A 15,381-nucleotide genomic window follows, 5' to 3' on the forward strand; every position below is an offset into this window, starting at 1 on the left:
GGTGCTCCAAGAATCGACCTGTCCATGCCGCATGCACATCAATCAGGTCGCATGCTCCGGGAAACAGACTGATCGACCTCCACATTATTGCGTTGCACATGCCATCAGCTCTCTCTCACCCTTCTCTCGCTCACCAGAGCTGCGACGCCCTTCCACCCAACCTAGGTATCAGAGTACAGCGCAGCATACGGGCTTCTGTATTCTGGGATCTCTAGAAGAGCCAGCGGAATCGAGGCGAGAAAGCGTCTATTGCTTCCGTGCTTGAAGGGCCGATTAAGCACGACGTGAAGACGTCAGTCATTCGTTCTACGCACACGCCCACCAATTTTTCACTCCAATATCGTGGTGGACAAGGACGGATACCCCGCCAGTTGAGGGATCCCGCATGAGCTTGTTATAGCTGCCTGGACTCATTCGATCGTCCTACGATCCTCCGCTGGAGACATGTCTCTACCCGTGCTCTCACGGCCTCTAGCCGACCCGCCCACGGGCGCACTACCGCCAATTCCGACAAGCAAAACTCCCAGAAAGAGCTTGGGCCAGACACCCTCACGACTGAAGCAACCTTCCAGACCGTCCGCACTACCAACATCGCAACCTGTTCAGTCAACTCCCGACCTGTCGCCCGAGAAGGCTTCGGGAACATCTGGAAGCAGGGGGGTTCGGAAGACTGTCAGCATTGGCTCATTCCCACAACCACCGAATGCGCACTCACGGCCACCAACGTCTGCCTCAATGGCGTCTAACACATCTATCAAGAAGAGGACTTCGGACGGCGGGAACAGCGTACAAGCATACTCTGGGAAGTCGAAAAAGTCACCTAGGAACAGCACCGCCCCAAGTTTCCGCACATCTCAAACGCCCAGTCTCCTAAATTCTGCCGGCGATGGAATGACAGTCTCGGCTCGATACAACAAGAGAACATCTGACGCGCAGTCTAGCGTCCATTCTCCCCCTCAGAGCCGCAGCTCTTCTGCCAACGGCTCTTACTCGACAAGTGCTACCACATTCGAAGAAGGCGACGAGGATAGCCGAGGCCGGACGAAAGAGCTGGAAGATAGCAGCGCCGATCCAAAGTCACTCTCCAAGGGGAAAGAAGTCAAAGGCAACGTTATTGTCAGTGTTCGGGTGCGTCCTGACGCCGGTGCTCAGAATAACACCCAAACAGAAGGGGAGTGGATGGTCGATGGACGAAGAGCACTGGTAGCATACCGTGGAAAAGAGGGCGGCGATTACCACCTTGACAACGTCTTCACCACACACGATGACAACGCCAAAGTCTACGATTCCGCGGCAAAACGGCTGGTTCGTCGAGTGATGGAAGGCTATCATGGAACGGTCTTCGCCTATGGTATGACGGGAACCGGAAAGACGTTTTCGATGCAGGGGACCATGAGCAGCCCTGGTGTGATTCCGCTTGCCATCACCGATATTTTCTCCTACATCAGGGAAACCCCACACCGGGAATTCCTCCTGAGAGTCAGCTACCTCGAGATTTACAACGAGAAAATCCATGACCTGCTGGCTGTGCCCACAGGCGGGGCGGTTGGGCAGCAGCAAGAGGAAATCAAACTGCGCGAAGACAGCAAACGAGGCGTCTACGCTTCTCCCTTGAAGGAGGAAATCGTTCAGAGTCCCACACAGCTGCTGCGGGTCATACACCGGGGTGATCAGGCTCGTCGGACTGGTAGCACTCAGTTCAACTCGCGAAGCTCTCGAAGTCATGCCGTGGTGCAAATCGTGGTCGAAAGCCGTGAGCGCATCCCCGGATCTGGCTCATTGCAGGAGAATGGGAAGCGAGTAGCCATGCTCCCTGGTGGTGTTCGTGTTTCGACCCTGAGTCTGATCGACTTGGCTGGATCGGAAAGAGCCGCCGAGGACAAGGAACGTCGCGCCGAAGGTGCCCACATCAACAAATCACTTCTCACTCTGGGCACTGTTATTGCCAAGCTGTCGGGAACGCGAGATAAAAATGGCAATCTGGTGGACAAGGATGGCAAGCACTTGCCTTACAGAGACAGCAAGCTCACGCGCTTGCTGCAGCCAGCATTGTCCGGGAACTCGCTTGTCTCGATCCTGTGCACGATCCAGATTGGAGCTGGCCTTGCCTCTGCCGGTAGTAACCACATTGGTGAGACCTTGAATACTCTCAAGTTTGCCGCTCGAGCCAAAAACAACATTGTGAGTCATGCAAAGAAGGCAGTGGAGGAGCTGGGCAGTGTCAACTCAGGCCTGCTGGAGCGTTATCGGTCCGAGATCGCAAGCCTGCGAGCACAGTTAGAAGGGCAACAGAAGTCGGCCGCGGAAAAGGAGGAACGGCAGTTGGAGAGGGAAGCCGAGCAACGCCATGAAGAGCAAATGCTGGAGATGCAACTGGCGCGGACGGCTCTCAAGGAGCGCATTGAACATCTCAACCGGCTCATCTTGTGTTCCAAGTCGACTGGAGTCAACAGCGGAACAGTGTCGGCCTTGGGTATGCACTCACGACTCTCTAATGGGACTGAATTTGGAGGTCCCCGGTCTGTGCGGTCATCAGCAAGTCAATCCACGCTCGGCGTGGCACCCAGCCTTGGACGACATCCTTCCGTCGCCTCGCTCGGTGGTGCAGCATCTGCGTCGGCACATCTCTCATTCCCCAGCATCCCTGACGAGGATGAAGAAGCCGGCGGTGATTTTGGGGACGGTAGAGCCTCCCTCCAGGCCCAGGTTCGCGCTCTCCAGGCAGATCTACAGGACAAGACGCGATACATCTCGACTCTGGAGAAACGACTGCTTCAAGCAAGGCGATCCAGCCACTCGCGAGTGTCCATGGCGTTTAACAAACCCACCGGTGACGAAACGGAAATGCAGAGACGGTTGGACGAGAAGGATGCCATGATTTCCGATCTGCAGAAGACCGTCTCCGCGCTTCGATCAGCCGTCCGGAAGCGTGAAATCGCAGAGCTTACTCCGGAAATGTCATCTTCGGAGTTCAAACAGAACAGAGCGCAGGGGCATCAAAGCAATAGCAGCAATAGCAGTTCCCAGACGGGCTCGCAACTCAGTGGACCGACGCACCAAATATTGCCCGGAGGACCACGCTCGCCGCTGACAGCCAGTCCGTTGACGATCCTCTCGCCTCAAAAGGCGATGGACAAAAAACGCAAGACGGTGGACGAAATGTCCCGAATGCTTGACGAGATGATCCAGGACAAAGTCGAGAGCGGCAAACTGAACAACAGACGCTCCTCGTCCGTACGAGTGGCGTCGAGGGGATCATCAGCACCCCGACGACACTCGAGGAGGATGTCGGTGGCTGCCAATAGTCCCACCACAGGTCCCGGCCTCGGGACTATGGTGGCATCGTTGCGGGAGCACGACCCGGTGCTCGAACCAAGCAGTCCCAGCTGACGCAAAGATTGCATTACTTTTCAGCATTACGAATGACGACACGATCAGGTTTCTTTTGATGTTCTTGATGCCGCCAAAGGCATGTTTGGCTGGGCTTTCTCGGGGACAAACCGATGAAAGCCGAATTGGACGAGATGCACGGAGCACGATTCTATCCTAACATTGAGCGGTCCTTCTCTCTTTGACAGATTTTGAGCTGGAGAACTTTTACATTTGCTTGCGAGCTTTGACGGCGAAGTCGTTCTTTCACCCCGCCCACTGGGTCCGACAGAACTTTTCATTTGTTCACGATATCCGGAGGGGAACAGGAAGAACTCTCCCGGAAGCGATTCCGAGCAAGAATCCGCAGTCAGATACCCCCCATAGTAGCTGTTACAGTAGTATTTGGGCCGGCCAAGGGGCCTTCGTTGATGTGTATTGTGTATGTATTTTGGACTATGAAGCTTCTCAGCGCCGGACTCTGTTGGAATTCAATCCGCTCTGACTTGTATCGCACACTGAAGCAGCCGTAGTACGGGGTACCTCGTATGACCTCATTCATCTTGCAGTTCGGCTCGATGCTTCATGCAGTGTTTCAGGGGTCGGACGGTTGGCGAGCTGCGCGGCCGGTTGTTTCAGAAATCGACCAACGGCAGCCGGTAGAATGCTGGGCGCACATCAAACCTTCTTTGCCTTCCATCGGCCACCCGCATCACTGGTGTCGGTGGTCGACCGCTACCAGCACGGAGTCGCTGGCAGTTTCGTTGGCTTCGCCTCGAATCGGTCGGTCTCCTAGTCGGCGCTTCTGGCTTCACTCTCGGCTCATCTGCAGTCAAGTGGTGCAGCCTCTGGATGCTTGAGAGGACTCAGCCCAGAATTGACAGCCGGTTCGTGGGGGAAGTGACTGGTCGCGTCTTCCGGTATCCGCTGTTGGTACGACATCGTCTCCATCCTGCTGTGGACCAGGCATACAGTTCTCTGCACATCTTTACCTCAGCCTCCTCCCTGGCTCATTTTCTTCTCACCTATTTTCGTGCTACACACGACGGAGCTGGGTCTCTGCATTCAAAGGCGATCAGCGCTGGGCTCCGGGCTTCTTTTCGTGTCATCTGCAGCATCTTGTCGTTGGAGCCTTTTCTTTCCTTTCTTTGTTGCCATTACGAACACTTACGATTCGGTCTCTTTGTTTGTCCACTTTGCATTTCAGCTTGAAGTCTCAGCGATCACTCTTTTCAGTTCCATCATCGAGCATTTTGCCGGTCATTCATTGATTCATTGAAAGGATATTTCCGCACTGTGAGCGGTGCAGGCAGGCCAGAGCGTTGAACACCCTTTCATAGAGTTCGCCATTGTGGACTTAGAAAGCCACCACGAAGCAGCAAGGAATTGTGTATAGGGCTCTTTTGTGACCCATCAGCCACGACAACACCACGTTTCTAAGATCTTTACCCCTCAATATCGGACGCTTTCATCCGCACTGTCCTGCTGCAGGACACCGATCAACGCAGCTTCAATCGCCTCTCACCGGATGCATGCATGAGGGCTCGATCTCCCCGACCCGATCATGCAGAACAGCAGCGCAAGAAGATGCTCCTCTCTAGCCGCTCCAATCCACCCAAGCCGTTGAAATTTGGCACCAACAAGTCGGACCGCTATCTGTCTATCAAACACCTGTTACCTTCGACACCGATACCGTCACCCTCGCTGCCGTCAATCCTTCCACGCCATGGCAAGAAACCGCCCAAGCTCAACTCACGCAGAATCGTCCGCAGTATCCTGTGGCTCTCGTTCTTGATCGCCGTCTACTATCTCGTCTCGTTTGGCAAGCGTACATCGCATCAACTCGCGGAGCTGACGTTCCTCGCGTCGTCCGGCAAGACATACGAGATCATCGAGGCCTCGGAGCTGCCCGACTATCCCACGCCACTGGCCGTGACGGATGCCAAAGGGAAGCACTACTGGACGATCTCCATACCGCAGAATCTGCGCTTCCCGCTCTCTCCCACCGAGTATGCGGATATCTGTTCCCAGGCCCTAGAAGTCGGGAGGCACGTCGCGGCCAAGCCCTCCAAACCCGAACACACTGCCAGTTACTATCACGAGGATGCGAGTTTTATCGACGTGGCCGAAGCCCAGGCTTTGAATTTCCTACCCCCCGAACCGTCCTCGGCATCCCACAGCTCCGGAGATGGCTCCCTCCCTGTATGCGAGCGATCGTTGACCTACATCCTCGATGCTGCGAACGCGGGCTTCGGCTCCGCCCTCCTGGGTATCTGGCTCTCGTACAGCCTCGCGCGGCACGAAGGCCGCGCCTTCTTCATCGACGACACGCACTTTCCCTACGGGAACTATTCCACGTTCTTCACCAGCATGCCGCAACCTGACCCTCCATGCCGCCTACCGCCGCCCTCGCACCGCGTGCCCTGCCCCCGTCAGGCCAGCCATCTGGTCGTCTCTGCCGCGACGACGCCGTGGATATTCGGCCCGGCCTTCCACGCGCACTTTTCGCGACGCCAAATCTTCGACTTCGCCCGTGAGGGCTACGAAGCCCTCTTCCACCTGCGGCCCGAGGATGGCGCCTACGCGCTGAATCGGGCCAGTAAGCTCCGCGCGGCTACCGACAATGGCAATGCTGGCCCCAACAGCGACGGGGCCAGGGGCGACTCTGACAGCGACGCGGTCGAGAACGGCCTCGTGGGGATCCACATCCGGCGCGGCGACCGCCATCCCTTCAGCCTCGCGTACGCCCAGAACTACATCCCCCCGGAGCAGTACATGAGCACAGCGCACCGGCTGGTGGGTCAGTCGCCGCACTGGCGGTTCCTGGTGGCGAGCGACGACGCCGACATGTACGAGCACGTGGACCTGCAGGGAGCGCAGCGCGCGCAGGAGAAGATCTCGCTCGCGAGCAAGAAGTCGTTGGAGCGCATGGGCCACGGGGGCGGTGACGGCGGGCGCCGCGGCGCCCTCGGCTGGGAGGGCGGCTTCTTCAAGGACGTCTTCTGGGGGCTGGGCCTGCCGGAGGAGTTGAAGTGGGGGCCCAAAAAAGTGGGGAGTCCGATGCCCATGAAGGAGAAGCATCGGTTCGGGGAGAAGGGCGCGGACGGGCGCGAGAAGAGGGTCCATCATCATGAGAGCGCGCATTTGGGGAGGAACAAGAAGACGACGGTGGCGACGGGAGTGACAGGGGACCACGGAGAGGCGGGAAACGTCAAGGGGTTGGTGCAACAGGATCGGGAGGTGGAGAGGGCACTGGACAGGGATTACCGTACTGATCCTACGAAAGAGGCGCTCCAGTTGAGAGAGCTGCTGGGGAGGGCCTACTTGCTGGATCTGGCCATGTTGGCGCAGAGCGACAAGGTCGTGTGTGGCGTGTCGGCCACCGCGTGTCGCATCCTGGCCGTCATGCTGGGGTGGGAACGCGCGTTTGAGAAGAAAGACTGGAACAATGTGGATGGCGGGTACGAATGGAGAATCATGGACTATTAAGGCTTCTCCGATCACGCTGGAGGTGCAATGAGAATCCTATTACATCTCCTGCTAGCCAGGGAGGAAATTGCTGCAGACCTGAAAAGGACGAATGGAGGAGAGAAATCAATTCAGTCTCATTGGGGGTCCCCTATGTCCCTCATGACGCATCATACGGATCGAGAGCTATCGCTAAAGGCTGAAGCTGAAATGCTGGTCTGGGTAAAGCAAACGCCCGAGCTGTGGCATGCTCCGGTGCTGAGCCCTAGATGCCCTCCGGCAGTACATGAAGAACCGTACTTTTACTGGGGCAAATATGTGGCGCCGTCTCAGCACAATTGAATGTTGAACGCCATCGCATTGGATCTGATCGTGTTCCCGCGCGTTGCAAGGATGCGAGCGCTATCCCGTGCATGGAGGGCTGTCTCTCCGTCTCACACCCTGCTGTGGACGTGGGCGACGCGGCAGGCGTTCACTCCAGGCGCCGTCCCAGGTATGCGTGTTGTAGTTGGACCTCAGGAGTTCTGGACGTCCTCGGCTTTGCGCACCAGAACCTGAGTTGGCGACGGGGTGACATGGTTACATAGAACATGGTTGGCGCGAGTGAAGGAGATGTAGTCGACCAGATGCCGATGTACTGGATGGAAATTTGTTTGTTCGAGGCGAGAGCGCCTGAGAAACCATGTAGACCGCAGCAGCAATGGTCGGTAGATCGAGTAGACTTTGATAGATACATAGATGGTGGGGGTTGGCCATCAGAGACGGTGTCGTCGACCTCAACTGGCTGCTGCACGACGGGTCGATTTCTTCGCCAGCTTTGCGGATTTTCGTGCGCGCTTGTCGTCGCGGCGGCGGTGGCTGCAAGTGTCGCAGTGTCGCAGTTCATGATCCGCGTGTGATCCAGGTCGATGCTTTCTGCTTGGGTGTTAGCGTCCATGGCTCAGATCTCGACGGCTAACTGGCGAGTGCAAAAGGGAGGGAGTACTCACAACTTCCAGTTGAACGAGCGGTTGCATTGGCCTGTTTCTGGTCGGCTATTAGCGGACCGTATACATGAGCAGGACAGTATGCGAGATCACTCACCCTCGTAATGGATGCACCGACGTGTCTGCACGATGGCCTCGTGGACGCAGCAGCAGAGGTTGCACTTCTCGTAGACGTACTGGGTGTAGCACATGTTGGCGATGTGGTGCTAAGACCTGTGTGAGAGAGAGATGATGTAGTTGATGAGGGTTGTCGAGGAAGGTGGTCGAGAGTGTTGAAGGTGTCGAGGACGATGACTACAGTTTAATTGACGAAGCGGGCAGTGCCTTCATCTGCAGTGACTTTCATCTGCAGTGACTTCAAACTGGAATGTACGACGTCGCTGTGGTGGCAGTGAATGTCAACTGCGTCAACTGCGTCACATTGTGTCAAAGTGAAAGTGTCTTTTCCACTGTCTCCCTTCCTTGCTTCCTGTACGCCTCCCACTGCGCAATGAAGGTAAAGCGTTTCTGGACTCTCGCTTAGGCCTCACTCACCATGCTCTTGATAGGTTCGCTTCGTGCGCCGTCGACCGCCTCGGCAGAGTCGTGGCTCTCGTCGAGCTAAGGTCCAAACTGCAGTTCCTCCGCAAGCGATTCTTGGAATTCTCCTCTCCAAGGCGGTCTACTCTCTGTACAGTAGGTGCCCGGCTACACGCGTAGATATGTAGCGGGTTTGCCAGGTGTGCCGTCATGGCGCGACACGTTGTTCTCTTGTCCCTCTTCTGCTACCTACTCACAGACCCAACTCCATTGCAACGACGATGGCTCGTGAGTGTCCTGGTAGTCGTCGTGAGGCTCGATTGGCTAATGCTCGTATTCCAGCGTCGCTCTCCACGGTAGCCCTGGGCGCACCAGCCGCTCTGGCAGGATTGGCCTATCTGAATGCTCGATGGCGAGTCTCGGTCGACCTCGAACTTATCCTCAGTCTCATCGCCTCCCAGAGAGCCTTTGCGAAGCGCGAAGCAGCCGACAGGGTCAATTCCTTCTACCTCATTGAAGAGCGTGCGCAGAATCCCAAGGTCGCGGACAAGATCTTTATCATTTACCAAGGGAAGAAATGGACATTCAAACAATGTTACACCATGGTTCTGCGATACGCAGGCTACCTGCACAGCACGCACTCCATTGCACCTGGCGAGGTCGTTGCCATAGACTTCATGAACTCCCCACAATTCCTCTTCCTTGCCATGGCGATCTGGTCCTTGGGCGCGCTGCCAGCGTTCATCAATTACAATTTGGTCGGCAATCCCTTTGTTCACAGTGTCAGAACATCGTCCGCAAGGGTATGTGATACCGTGACCTTCCAACGTCTGCCCAGCCGGGCATGGCGTCTCTGGTGCTCTAGACATGGGCGTTGACATATTGCAGTTGTTGGTTATTGACCCCGAAGTCGCCCCAAAAGTGCTCAGCGAGGAGACAAAGGCTGTCTTTGCAGCTCCAGATTTCCGAAATCAAGCATTCCCTCTGGAAGTGGTGGTCCTGGACACCGGCCTCCAGTCATCTCTCGAATACTTCCCACCATATCGGGCCCCGGACACTGCTCGAAGTGGTGCCCTCGGTCGATCGCCATGCGTCTTAATATCCACTTCAGGGACGACCGGCCTCCCCAAAGCGGCCATTGTTCCCTGGGATCGCACCGCAGTCGCCTCAGGTCTCATCTATCGGTGGTTGGGATTACGAAACGTGACGTCGAAAAACCCCGACCGTTACTATACGGCAATGCCAGTTTACCACGCCTCTGCATTCCAGCTGGGTTTCCATTGCTGTCTTATAGGCGCGTGTACTCTGGTCCTAGGCCGGAAATTCTCAGTCTCCAACTTCTGGGATGAAGTCATCACCGCTGATGCTACCGTTATTCAGTATGTCGGAGAAACCCTGCGATATCTTCTCGCCGTCCCTCCGCAACCCAACGATCGCACAAAGCACAAGGTCCGTCTCGCATTTGGTAACGGCCTTCGACCGGATGTATGGGACAGGTTTCGCTCACGCTTCGGCGTGGAAACCGTCGCTGAATTCTATGGCGCCACCGAGTCCATAGGGGCGTCCTTCAACATGTCCCGAAACACGTTCTCATCAGGGGCAATCGGTCAAGTGGGCCTCTTGGGCAGTCTGCTCCTCAAGCTGAGGCAAACCGTCGTCAAGGTCGACTGGGGAACCGAGGCACCATATCGGGATCCCAAGACAGGATTCTGCGTCGAACTTCCGCTAGGCGAACCCGGCGAGGTTTTGTATAGGATAGACGCTGCAGATATCGGGGCCAAGTATCAAGGCTACTTTGGCAACAAAAAGGCTAGCGACGCGAAGATTCTCAGAGACGTCCTCCAAAAGGGTGACGCCTGGTTCCGTTCCGGGGACGTTATCAAAATCGACAAGGAAGGACGTATCTGGTTCCAGGACAGGATAGGAGACACTTTCCGCTGGCGGAGCGAGAACGTCTCGACTGCCGAAGTGGCACAAGTGCTCGGGCAACATCCAGCCGTGCTGGAAGCGAACGTTTATGGCGTAGCGATACCGAACCACGAAGGCCGCGCGGGATGTGCTGCCGTGCTCCTTGAGAATGTGGACACGAACACGACGCCCGTACCGGCGTCTCTGCTCGAAAGCCTCGCCACGTACTCGAGGAACAGTCTGCCGAAATACGCTGTGCCGGTATTCCTCAGGATCGTCACGAAAGTCATGGCTACAGGGAACAACAAGCAACAGAAACACGTGTTGAGGCAGGAGGGCGTCGACCCGGACAAGGTGGGCGAGGAAAGAATATTTTACCTCAGGCCCGACAGCGAGCGGTACGAGCCGTTTGGCAAGGCCGAGTGGGAGGCCGTGAAAGCTGGCAAGGTGAAATTGTGAAGCAAGCACTGCAGTCACTGAAATATACCGCTCGACCGCAAGGAGTCTAGAGGCGTCAGCGATAGAGACCTGAGTCGATGGAGACAACAGAGCAGAGCGTCTTTTATGATTCAGACATCGGCTTTTTAGGAGACCTCATGTCTACCTCGGTACCTAGCTATGTAACGCTCGATACCGAAGTCCTAAGTGTAAGGCATTACGTTACGATCGGAGATTACGACCTGTGAGCGTTTCACCATTATACCTTATCGTAGTCCTCGTTCCCGTACGGGATTCCTCCTCGATATATTCCCTATTGAAAGAGAAAGTGAGAGAGCGAGGGAGAATGGCGCATTGTAGCTATATACATAAAAGCTGCAACACGCATCGTCAGGACTGAACTACTATGCTCCATCTTGAGCACAGGACCCGAAGTTCCGACTCGACTCGACTCGATATGAACTCGACATGACGATTGAACGTTTTCGATACGAGACATTGACGGCTACAGCAGTATCGATAATAAACAAGTCATCGTGGCTAGAGCTAGACTGGGACTAAGACTGGGACTGCAAGCGAAAACTGACCCTGCGTAAACGAAAAAGGACGCATGAGCCATACATGCATGCATGCATGTGTATCCCAATTGATATGCATTCATGGCCTTTCATTTCATTCGCTTTCCCCAAGATTCATTCCCGGCATATGAGTGTGTGTGTGCGAGTTTGACTGGAACTGTGACTGTGAGTGTGAGTGAGTTTGGAGTTGAGTATGAGTCGATGAAAAGCATCTTTCGCGGTAGATCCTGGATATCCCGTTCATTCCGTTTCTCATTCTCATTCCTTATTTCTGCTCTGTGTGGCATTCTGGCTCGATACTGTCGCTCCCTCGCTCACTCACTCACTCATCATATTCTCCTCCTTTTATATCATCTCCTTTGTTCTCCATCTCCACACGTTAGAGCTCTTCAGTGAACCTGGATCCCTCGCCGCTGGGTCGCCCCTTCGTGACGGTCGAGCTCATCGGGCTGCTTACGTCGACGATCCTCGCGGAGCCGCTGTCTACTTTCGACGCACTGACTAGTCGGCCCTCGTCGAAGGTGTCCCTGGCTTCCTCAAAGTCTTCGTCGTCGTCACCGTTCGTTTGTGCGTGCGTCAGCGCGGGAGTTGTTGTTCCTGTGACGGTGCTGTGCCCGGTCGCTTCCGTCGAGGTAGTCGATGGTTCTTGGACTTTGTCTCTGGGCAGCTCAGTTCCTGGGTCCTCTTCTGGGTGCGCTTGAGATACGCCACCGCCTGATACAGGGTCGGTGGTTTGGGGCTCCGCGGCAGTCGCTCGAGCGCTTGGAGCTGGAGCCGCACCTGTCTGTGCAGCAGCAGAACTACCCACAGTAGACGAGGTGAACGCTCCGGGTTGGCGCTTATCCTTGTCCCGTCCTGGGATGACCTTCTTCAAGAATCGCTCGCGGAAGCCTTTTCTCCCTCGGGGCTCTTCGTCGTCATCCGTCAAGGTCGCGACTTGATCGTACCCGGAATTTCGTTTCGACCCTGTGCCGTGGTCGGTCGAGTACCGGGACGAGGCTACGTCTGCGGCGATGACGTAGGGTTCTTCGCTCAGTGACGAGGTATCCGAGGGAGGACTAATATCCCGTTCTTTGGCACCTCCTTCCACGACGCCGGGACCAGGTCCACTAGGACCAGTCGCGGCTCCCGGCGCCGGCTCGTCATGAATGGGCGAGACTCGTCCGTATGGCTTCGCCGACCCGCCGTACATGTCTTCAGTCTCGTTGTCGCTACGGCCTGCGAATGCGACGTCACGGATGGAGTCAGTGGCAGCCGGGTCTTCCTCGCTGATGGGCTCAGCTGTTTGAGGACGACTCGACAAGGCGTCATTCGGCCCCGCCTCGGTGGCCACATGTTGATCACGGTTAAAGTCGTCCTCTGCCTTGCTTCCTGTCCTGAAACGCTTGAAGAAGGACTTCACTCGCGAATTACGCTTCGAAGGCGAAGTCGGCGACGTCTGAGATATCGGCGATGTTGGCTCATGAGGGGGACTGCTGCTCGAGTATGGTGGTGCACCAATATTCTCCTTATGTTCTCCATCCTCGTGTGGAGGTACGGCAGCTGCCATGGGTTTCGCTTCGTCCTCAGCATCTGCCACGGCAACTGCATGGGCGGCTTCACCCGGATCCATTGTGACTTGGCCATGTATGGCCTCACCGGGATCGACGGTGACTTTGTCGTGGAAAGTCTCGCCGACGGGCTCAACAAATTCGGGCGCTGCGACTGCTGGAGCTTCGCTGCCACCGGTAACAGCCCTTGCTCCTCCTTCGGCTGCATCCACCGCGCCTTCACCAGCGGCAGCGCCACCAGCACCTGCTGCTGTTCCCGCTGCAACGCCGCCTCTCCCCAGGAAAGATGGCAGGAACCGAGGTCTGCCAGGCTCCGGGAGTCCTTTTTCTGCTTTCTCCGCTCGCCGACGCTCTTTCTCAGCTTGGACTGCGTCTTCGCGAGCTTTCTTCTCTGTACTTTTTTGCTCGGTTCGTACTCGTCTCTCCTCATGTTTCTGTTCTTGCAGTACGCGTTTCTCTTCCGTCTTCTGGGCCTTTTGTTCGGCTTTTTCACGGTCTATGGTCGTCAGTGACGCTTCCACGCCAGCATTGCGGGAATACTTACCAAGCGCAGCTTTCTGCTCGGCTTTAATCTCGGCTTGGCGCTTCCTCTCGGTCTCTTGCTCAGCCTTGAGTCGCTCTTGCTCCAGCCGGAGCTCCTCATCTCTTGCTCTTTGCTCTTCAGCCTTTTGGGTAATCTCATCTAATGTTGGCTGCAAGCGAGCTTTCGCGATCGCCTCAATTTCTTCCTGTTCCAGGTACTTTCCACCTCCTATGTGAACTTTTCCGACGTGCATCAGTCTTTCGTCGCTTTCCCTTTGAGCTCTGTCTCGAGCTTGACGTTCCCAAAGCTCGCGCTGATGGGGACTTGTCTTGCCGGTGTCTGAAAATACCTTCTCATCCATCGCGTTCATCCGGGCCGTTACATTCTTATGTGCGGCCGCAAGCAGTGCGTCTCGATCAGCCTGTCGCTTCTTACTGTCAACCTCGGCGAGCTTGCCTTGGAAGAGTGACATTTGCTGGCGGATCTTCCGCGACTCCTCTATGTCGGAATCATCGTCGTTCTCTGGAATGTCGGACCGCCGCCGACCACGCCTTAAGAAGGTTCGTGATCTCTGTGGCGGAGTATTCTGCCCATAATACTGCCGATACTCGGCGTGCTCGTCATGTAGCTTGGCGAGACGGTCTTGTGCCAGCTTGCGGGCCGTTTCTTCTAGGTTTTCATATCGTGGCACTTCACCAGTCCGTGCGGGCTGATTTGCAGCATCTGATTGAGCCCGCCGACGGGCCGTGTGCGCTGCATAATGGCTTTGTGAACGATGGATTCCCCTGGCCTCGTCAATCTGTGCTTGTTGTATGGCAAACATCTTCTTCGCCATGGCCACGGCAGAAGCTCGCAGCATATCTTGCCGCCTCCTCTCTTCAACCTCGATTGCGACTGGGGGATTGGCAGTATACATTTGTCTGGAGACGTTGTTTCTGGCCATATTCTGTATCCTGGCCGCATCGGTACTGGACATCTCGCTCTTCGACGACGGGGGGGTGGCGGCATTGGGTGGTTTAGAGTTGTGAGATGAGGTAGCTGCTTTCAACGCCCAAGCAGAGTGACCGTTTGATGGTGCTGGGCGTACAGGTGCCGACCCTGCGCGCCTTCGTCCGCCATTCAATGATGCAGTAGCCGCTAGCAGTGCTTTCTGGCGTTCATCGCCTGAGATATGTCTTTCAGTTATCGCAGGTGGTGACTTTGGGTTCTGCAGGGCTGACGATGCTGCAGAGTGACCGTGTTCTGTTTCTGGGGCTGTCCAAATGTCTACCGACCCAGCATCTCGATGCGCAGCTATCGCGGCCTGGGAACCGGCCCGGCTCAACTCTGGCTTCCACAGAGGCTCCATCTTGTAATCCCTGGCCTTTTCTGCGGCTGTGCTCGCGTGAGGTAGTTCGCCCGGTGTCCAATGCTCGAATGCTTTCTTGTTGGATTCGGCTAAGCTCGCGGCAGCACCAGCCGATGCTAGTTTGACGCCGCCAGAAGAAGGAAAGGAAGGTAAGTCTTGAGCTCGAGCGTATTTGAGGGACTGGGCGGCACCTGTATGAGCGATTAACAGGCGGTCCACTGGGGATATGATTTGGAGAGGGAGGGCAAGGGCGGGGTTGACATACTTGCGGCAGAGAGCCGACCCTCCTCGTCCAGAATGGAGGATGCGCTGTGCTTTCCTGTCGTGGAAGAGTCGCGATGGACAGATAAAGCTGCAGAGGCAGCTACGGCGTGGTCAGTTGGTGGGACGCTCCATGTTGTGCGCATACTCACCTTGGTCCTCGAGCTTGTCGGATGGTGTGAAGGCGCTGCGATGGGGATGGGCATGGGGATCTCCATGGGCTGCGACGCTGGCAGACATGCTTGGCCCTGCTGCGGAACTGGTTCGTCCGCTTATGTGCTGAGAGTAGAGTGAGGGTCGCGCAAACACCGCTCAGTCAATTTACCACAACATGGACCTGGTGAGTCTGTGCGCAAATTGATTGTGAGAAGAGCTTCAGCTGCCATCTAGATTAGCAAAAGAGGAAGTACTGCAAGAGCTGCAGTACTAACTC

The 15,381-nt window shown here is 56.1% G+C and overlaps 4 protein-coding genes across 4 annotated transcripts; 3 read left to right on the forward strand and 1 right to left on the reverse strand.

Moving 5' to 3' along the window:
* Positions 1-444: 444 nt before the first annotated feature.
* Positions 445-3,390, forward strand: G647_01545 (uncharacterized protein; the record flags this gene model as incomplete). The annotated part of the gene is made up of 1 exon (XM_008724944.1): positions 445-3,390. One exon carries the CDS (start codon positions 445-447, stop codon positions 3,388-3,390), a length of 2,946 nt encoding a protein of 981 aa, XP_008723166.1.
* Positions 3,391-4,956: 1,566 nt separating this feature from the next.
* G647_01546 (uncharacterized protein) lies at positions 4,957-6,858 on the forward strand (the record flags this gene model as incomplete). Its single annotated transcript, XM_008724945.1, has 2 exons — positions 4,957-6,489; positions 6,601-6,858. 2 exons carry the CDS (start codon positions 4,957-4,959, stop codon positions 6,856-6,858), a joined length of 1,791 nt encoding a protein of 596 aa, XP_008723167.1.
* A 1,765-nt stretch (positions 6,859-8,623) lies between these two features.
* On the forward strand, positions 8,624-10,709 carry G647_01547 (uncharacterized protein; the record flags this gene model as incomplete). The annotated part of the gene is made up of 3 exons (XM_008724946.1): positions 8,624-8,630; positions 8,685-9,145; positions 9,231-10,709. The coding sequence occupies 3 exons, from the start codon at positions 8,624-8,626 to the stop codon at positions 10,707-10,709; spliced, it is 1,947 nt and encodes a 648-aa protein (XP_008723168.1).
* Positions 10,710-11,645: 936 nt separating this feature from the next.
* Positions 11,646-15,188, reverse strand: G647_01548 (uncharacterized protein; the record flags this gene model as incomplete). The annotated part of the gene is made up of 6 exons (XM_008724947.1): positions 11,646-12,964; positions 13,061-13,166; positions 13,233-13,312; positions 13,361-14,878; positions 14,953-15,051; positions 15,101-15,188. 6 exons carry the CDS (start codon positions 15,186-15,188, stop codon positions 11,646-11,648), a joined length of 3,210 nt encoding a protein of 1,069 aa, XP_008723169.1.
* Positions 15,189-15,381: the final 193 nt, after the last annotated feature.

Source organism: Cladophialophora carrionii (assembly GCF_000365165.1).
Source record: "Cladophialophora carrionii CBS 160.54 unplaced genomic scaffold supercont1.1, whole genome shotgun sequence".
Lineage (NCBI taxonomy): Eukaryota > Fungi > Ascomycota > Eurotiomycetes > Chaetothyriales > Herpotrichiellaceae > Cladophialophora > Cladophialophora carrionii.